We start from the raw sequence: 7,901 nt of genomic DNA on the forward strand, positions 1-7,901 counted from the left end.
GATGAAAGTTGTCTGAGCATTCATCATATTGATCCAGCAACAGCACCTGAAATTATGCAAATTAATTCACAAGTATAAAACATTTTGTATGTATGTATTTTTGTAATTGCATTATATTGTAATATTTTGCATTGTTTTTAATTTATTTCACCTTAAATCTTCACTTTGGAATAAAGAGTGTCAGGACTCTCCTTTCCTAACAGATGACAAGAGTTTATCATATATTAATTTTGCATTTATTTTATTATACATGCTCTTAATGTGTTATGTTACAACAAACAGCTGCAAAAACACCTCAGCGGGGTTGTTGTCGTACCTTTATTTTCTTTCTTTTTCTTCCTCATTTCCTTCATTAATTTCAGGTCAAGCTTTACATAGGTCACACACGAAGTCCTGATTACAGTGTCTGCATTAAAAAAATAGCGAACGGGTAAGACATTTTCTGGTTTTAGTCTTTCAGTTGTTTGTAGTTACTGAGTTTATGTTTTGTTCAAAACGGCTGATGGCTACTATTTTGTTGTCTATGAAAAAATTAAACCAATTAAACCAAACTACATGATTCTATACAGATCGGATACGCAAAGATCATCCATCCATCCAGTCACACATTAATATTTTATAATTTCATTAAAAAAAAAAGATCATTGCAATTAATGTATAGATATTGTTAGATATTCTAACTGAAGCATGATGGTGTTTGTCCATTCTTCCTCTGATGTTCTGATGTCTGACTGATGTTTTGCAGCTGATGGTCTGTAGAGGGAGACGGAGATCCTCCACCTGTACTCAAACACAAAGAAACTTCAGGAATGATTCACAAATGGCTTTCTTGCCTCAGTTTATGACATATAAAACCACCTTTAATCATAAAATGGTTCCAAAGACCATTATAGTTAAGATTGTCTGTATAAGTAGTCTATGTTGATTTGAAGAGATGAGATGAACCTTTGTTACGTTTGCAGCAGAACTGCAGGACCAGTAAGAAAATGAGCAGAAATGCACCACTCAGTCCTGAAACCACTCCAACGATCAGAGCATCTGAAAATTTGGGTACTGAAGATCCTGATGTTTTAAAATAAAAGGTCAGCAGGTCAAAGTCAGTTAAGGGTAGCTAGTCATCTGCAATTTGATTATGACATGTTTTAACCTAAATGAAACCCATTTATTTATTAAAATAGCTTTTGTTAAAGGTGCTGTATGTAGGATTGACACCGAGTGGTTGAACTAGGTATTGCAGTCCAAATTCAAAATATTGGAGCGGGTTTTTTTCACCCGGCCCCTCCCACGCAGGTTGCCAGATTGACGACACCAACAGGAACGAGCGCACTTGACGATGAATGAAATTAAATACGCTCTGTTTTCCGCCAACTGGCAACCCGGGGTGATGGAATACAATTGGGTAAACTGGCAGTGGGCGGGTTTCACAAACCAAAACAGAGACCGACATTCCAGCCCAGAACGCACATTTTCAAAGGAGAATAACTGACTGTAGCATTGTTTTTCAGATAAACAAGTATGTTATCTTAGCATGTTTCTTAAATATCTGCAAACATATTATGGTATTTTTATGCTTCAGTAGTGTCAAAAACTTACATACTGCACCTTTAAAGTAATTTATCTGCAGAGTTATTACATATTATATACAGTAAAAAAGTAGCAGAGGTTTATAGACATTTTGACTCATGTAGTCAGAGTGATAAACAGATATAAAGACTCTCACCTGATACGGTCAGTGTAACTTTATCACTGGTGTGTGAGTATCGTGATCCTTGGGTCTCGTTTCCAGCACAGCTGTAATGACCCGTGTGAGATTCATTAACAGAACTGATTCGGTATTCCTGTGATTGACTGACATGAATCACTGAATCATCTTTATTCCAGCTGTAGCTCCAGCTGCTGACGTTTGTCTCCTGCATGTCACATGTGAGAGTGACCGTCTATCCTCTGAACACATGTCCATCAGGCTGAACACGCAATGCAGGCTTGGGTCTCTCTGCGCAAAATTTAAGACAGCACATGATACTGTTAATGGATGCTGTTCATTTTTATAATTGTATAGTGATCTCAAAATCAGATTGTGCTGTAAAAACAGCACTTACCTCTTACTGTTAGCATGACTATTTGGCTTTGTGTGGTCTTTCCTCCTACAGTACATGAATATTTTCCTCCATCAGAGACTCTCACATCTCTCAGTGTTTTTGTTTCATCACCAGTTTGTATTCTCGTGAAGTCTTTGAACCAGATAACCGTCTGTCCAGTTAACTGTCCCACATCACAGCTCAGAGTAACTGTGTCTCCAGTGAACACTGAACTCTGGGGTTTTATGGTTACTTTGGGTTGGTCTGTAAATATTTCATGATACAATCTTGAGTTAATAAGTAATCTTTAGTAAGGATGCACAATATTGGATTTTTGCCGATATCCCGATAATTTTCAACTCATTTTGGCCGATAACCGATGCTGATTCCGATATATAATTATTTTTAGCTAGTGGTTAGTTTTTAACAAGAACTTATTTGTTAGAATTAAATAAACAGTAATAAAGTTATTTTATAATGACAGTACATTAAAGGTTTGAAAATAACTATAAATAAACTATATATTAATCACTGCATTTCCCCCCCCAGAAAGATGCAGTAGTAACCTTAACATTTTATTTTAAGGTTTAACATTTGTAAATGGTCTAAAGCGAAAGAGTTGTAAAAATATTTTAGAGCTCATAATTTGTTTAAAAATATAACATATTACACATTAATGAATAAATCAGTATATATAAAATTTATTTAAGTGTCCTGTTTGTGATTTTTTTTTGTTTGCGCCTGTAAGCTATAGCTTTTGACCTTTAAATCAAAACATACTCATGATTTTATGGCATCAATTACTGCTCTGTTTAATCAGAAACACAGTCTAAATATTATTTGTGTATTTTGCTTTCATTTAATTAGAAGTAGGCCAACACCGCCCCCTACAGAATTAAAACTCCTTATCGAGCGGGCATGACCACATGTCTTATCATCAAGACACATCGGCATAATTTTTCATATGGGATGCCGATATTTACATTTAAAGCCATTATCGCATTATCGGGATAATATCCGATAATATCGTGCATTAGTCTTTAGTCATCATCTATTGCTGCTTTTGATTTCTGTTATTAATATGAAAGGTTTCCTTATTTTGCCTCAACCTTCAGCTTACTTTCTTTGTCATTATGAGTAATGTACGGTGAGGCATTGCTGCCACACACATTATGTTTTCCACTCAATTATGTCGTAATAACAAGATGTTTTCTCGTTAAAACAACATCTTTTCTCGTAATAACGAGATGTTTTCTCGTTAAAACAACATCTTTTCTCGTAATAACGAGATGTTTTCTCGTTAAAACAACATCTTTTCTCGTAATAACGAGATGTTTTCTCGTTAAAACAGCACTTACCTCTTACTGTTAGCATGACTATTTGGCTTTGTGTGGTCTTTCCTCCTACAGTACATGAATATTTTCCTCCATCAGAGACTCTCACATCTCTCAGTGTTTTTGTTTCATCACCAGTTTGTATTCTCGTGAAGTCTTTGAACCAGATAACCGTCTGTCCAGTTAACTGTCCCACATCACAGCTCAGAGTAACTGTGTCTCCAGTGAACACTGAACTCTGGGGTTTTATGGTTACTTTGGGTTGGTCTGTAAATATTTCATGATACAATCTTGAGTTAATAAGTAATCTTTAGTAAGGATGCACAATATTGGATTTTTGCCGATATCCCGATAATTTTCAACTCATTTTGGCCGATAACCGATGCTGATTCCGATATATAATTATTTTTAGCTAGTGGTTAGTTTTTAACAAGAACTTATTTGTTAGAATTAAATAAACAGTAATAAAGTTATTTTATAATGACAGTACATTAAAGGTTTGAAAATAACTATAAATAAACTATATATTAATCACTGCATTTCCCCCCCCAGAAAGATGCAGTAGTAACCTTAACATTTTATTTTAAGGTTTAACATTTGTAAATGGTCTAAAGCGAAAGAGTTGTAAAAATATTTTAGAGCTCATAATTTGTTTAAAAATATAACATATTACACATTAATGAATAAATCAGTATATATAAAATTTATTTAAGTGTCCTGTTTGTGATTTTTTTTTGTTTGCGCCTGTAAGCTATAGCTTTTGACCTTTAAATCAAAACATACTCATGATTTTATGGCATCAATTACTGCTCTGTTTAATCAGAAACACAGTCTAAATATTATTTGTGTATTTTGCTTTATTTTTTTGGATAATATGGAAGATTCTTTATTAAGCAATTTAATTTAGCTTCATTTCTTACATAATTTAAGGGGTCATATGATGTTGCTAAAAAGAACATTATTTTGTGCATTTGGTGTAATGCAGTGTGTTTATGCGGTTTAAGGTTAAAAAAACCCCGTATTTTCCACATACTGTACATTATTGTTTCTCCTCTATGCCCTGCCTTTCTGAAACGCGTGGATTTTTACAAAGCTCATCGGTCTGAAAAGCAAGGTGTGCTCTGATTGGCCAGCTATCCAGTGCGTTGTGATTGGCCGAATACCTCAAGCGTGTGATGGAAATGTTACGCCCCTCACCATACTGTGATGCTCTGTCCGGCCGGACCGACGAGACAAAAACATTAAAACCCATTATAAACGAGGCATTTGTTGCATCCAGTGGGGACATAATTATGGATTATAATGACTTCTACTGTCTTTTTACGCGTTGCGTTGCATCTCGCCGCGTAAACATAAAACCATGTCTGCATTTGTGATCGGAGAAATGAAAAACAACAAGCGCTACAAACAAAAAAAGTCTTTGTTGCTATTCAACTCTAAAACAATAAGTATTCTGATTGTCAAAACCATGACATTAAAGGGGTCATATGATGTGATTTCAAGCTCTTGGTGCATAAAAATGATCTGTAAAGTTGCAAAGACTAAAGTCTCAAATCCAAAGAGATATTCTTTAGAAAAGTTAAGAGTCAACCACACCCTCCTAAAACGGCTCGTTCTAACACACCCCCACATGTCTACGTCACTGTGTGGCATAAGGCCACCCAAATGTTCACACAATGTTCACCCGTCTTTCGGATGAGATGTTAAACCGAGGTCCTGACTCTCTGTGGTCATTAAAAATCCCATGGCACTTCTTGTAAAGAGTAGGGGTGTAACCCCGGTGTCCTGGCCAAAAACTGCCCCCCTGGCCTTTGTCAATCATGGCCTCCTAATGATCCCCAACCATTTGATTGGCTCTATGACTTTCTCTCCTCTCCACCTGTAGCTGGTGTGTGGTGAGCGCACTGGCGCTGGTACTGTGGCTGCCGTCGCATCATCCAAGTGGATGCTGCACACTGGTGGTGGTTGATGGGTGTACAAAAATACACAGTCAAGCGCTATATAAATGCATCATTCATTCATTAATTTATTCAATGAAAGAAGGCATAACTTTTATTCTCGCTGTAGTATTGTTGTTGCCGCCACCTCCATGTCCTGAAGACGCTGTGTTTCGTTGTGAAAGCAAAACTACTTTGTTTGGTCTTCCAAAAGAGGACGATATCTGCTTCGTCATGCCTGGAGCTGATCCGTGCTGGTTGCTGAGGAAATACAACAACCGTCCAGCCTGGGGTTGTCACATGTGGTAGCCTCCTTCGTCGAATCCGCCGGCCACGCCATTCTCAAGCCCGCCCGGTCTGAATACTTTCCGTACCCACTGTATTAACAACACTGTTCCAGAACACTTCAACCCAAATTTTCAGATGTGTGCAGCACATTTTACAGAGGACGAGGACGGTTTCCTGATCCTGGGAGAATAGACTACAATGCCGGCTGTTCTGACTCACAGACTGTAAGTAAATTTTTTCATATTTAAAGGATTTGCCACTGATGATTCAAACGTGAGTTTTGAGCAGTGTAGAGTAGCACTTGTTGTTTGTCATTTCTCTGATCACAAATGCAGACATGGTTTTATGTTTACACGGCGCGATGCAACGCAATGCAACCTGTAAAAAGACAGTATAAATCATTATAATCAGTAATTATGTCCCCACTGGATGCAACAAATGCCTCGTTTATAATGGGTTTTAATGCTTTTGTGTCGTCGCTCCGGCCGGGACACGGCATCACAGTATTTCTCCTTAATATGGTCACATCAGTCAATATCAACATGTTTAAATGACTTGTTTAAAAATATAAGGCATATAATATAAATCGTAGCAATAATTTGATAATGTCACGTTTGCTGCCTTCTTGTTGTCTGATTTGTGATGCGGTTTCAATTTGTGAAATAATGATGTAATATTTGAACTCTTATATGGAAAAAATATGAATCAAGCACAAAACCTCCAAAAATCTTAACATGTCCGAGTTATTATTTCCTAAAAAGGCAACAACTGAAAACTAATATTTCTAAACTATTTTTGAAGCTGTTGTTTCATATGCCTATGTCTAATCATGCCATAACAATAAAGCATTATTATATATCTGAAAAAAATAAAAATAAAAAAATTAATGTGCATCACCCTTCCAGCCAATGAATGCTATTCCTTGTTAAATAAATGATCTGTTTTATTCATCAGTTCAAAAAAACAAACAAAAAAAAAATCTGGGTAAAACCCCCTCTGTTATACACATGCGATCAGGTGCTGTGTTTGAGATTTAATCGGGAGTTTTGAATCCGGGAAGCAGCAGTGACCGACTGTGTGTCGTGTGCTTCAAGCTGACCGAAACATCGTCTGAATAAAACACTCCGCAAGTCCCTCCGAGATGTTTCTTTCATTAAACACATTGCCAAAGTGTTTGTTAAAAACACGGAGGACACATTCAAATATTCACCACTGTTAATACACAACATTTACATGAAAAGTACACGCAACCTTGTCCATTACCGTGCACACGCCGTGGATTTGATCGGACGGTGTTAAAATAAATGTTCACTTGTAGCAATCTTCGGTCTCTAAATAAAGCTCAGTACCTCTACAATATGCATACGTTGGTTTTACTCGACTAAATTACTTAACAACCTCAATTTCACTCAAAATATGAGAGGAGAAAACACAAGCGCGAGCTGCTCACGCAGGAGCACAGACACGGAGCAGCGCTGGTTGAGTCTACACGGTTCTCATGCTGTGGTTAAATGCGCAGCGCCGCAGCAGCGGCTCATTCGTTCTTTGTTGTTTACAGTCCAGATCAGTTCAGAGAGATCATGGCAGAAACCGCTCCAGCAGCTACCGCGACCAAAGCGGCCAAGAAGAAAGCAGCAGCTAAACGCAAGAGAACGGGTCCGAGCGTCGGCGAGCGCATCGTGAAGGCGGTGTCCGCGTCTAAGGAGAGGAGCGGTGTGTCTCTCGCCGCGCTGAAGAAAGCGCTGGCTGCCGGAGGCTACGATGTGGAGAAGAACAACTCCCGCGTCAAGATCGCCGTCAAGAGTCTGGTGACTAAAGGCACCCTGGTCCAGACCAAAGGAGTCGGCGCCTCCGGCTCGTTCAAGCTCAACAAGAAACAAGCCGAGACCAAGACAAAACCCGCCAAGAAAGCCGCTCCTAAAGCCAAGAAGCCCGCGGCAAAGAAGCCCGCCGCCAAGAAACCTGCCGCCGCGAAGAAGAAGCCCAAGACCGCAGCCGCGAAGAAGAAGCCCGCCGCCAAGAAATCCCCGAAGAAGGCCAAGAAACCCGCGGCTAAAAAGGCAACGAAGAGCCCCAAGAAAGCAAAGAAACCAGCGACTCCGAAGAAAGCAGCCAAGAGCCCTAAAAAGGCCAAAGCAGCCAAACCCAAAACGGCGAAACCCAGAGCTGCCAAGCCCAAGAAGACCGCGGCCAGAAAGAAATAAACTCCTCTTTTCTGATGTTTTATCAAAACGGCTCTTTTAAGAGCCACCCACTGATTCAAA

General features: G+C 38.6%; 1 protein-coding gene across 1 annotated transcript; it reads left to right on the plus strand.

The window, feature by feature from the left end:
• Nucleotides 1-6,684: 6,684 nt before the first annotated feature.
• On the plus strand, nt 6,685-7,855 carry LOC107570769 (histone H1-like). Its single transcript, XM_016257029.1, has one exon. It carries the CDS (start codon nt 7,149-7,151, stop codon nt 7,839-7,841), a length of 693 nt encoding a protein of 230 aa, XP_016112515.1. The 5' UTR covers nt 6,685-7,148; the 3' UTR covers nt 7,842-7,855.
• The last annotated feature ends 46 nt before the right edge of the window (nt 7,856-7,901 follow it).

This window comes from Sinocyclocheilus grahami, unplaced genomic scaffold (genome assembly GCF_001515645.1).
Source record: "Sinocyclocheilus grahami isolate Dianchi unplaced genomic scaffold, SAMN03320097.WGS_v1.1 scaffold1502.1, whole genome shotgun sequence".
Taxonomy (NCBI): Eukaryota; Metazoa; Chordata; class Actinopteri; order Cypriniformes; family Cyprinidae; genus Sinocyclocheilus; species Sinocyclocheilus grahami.

Coding starts and splice junctions, on each gene's coding strand:
- LOC107570769 (XM_016257029.1), top strand. CDS start 7,149: ATGCGCAGCGCCGCAGCAGCGGCTCATTCGTTCTTTGTTGTTTACAGT.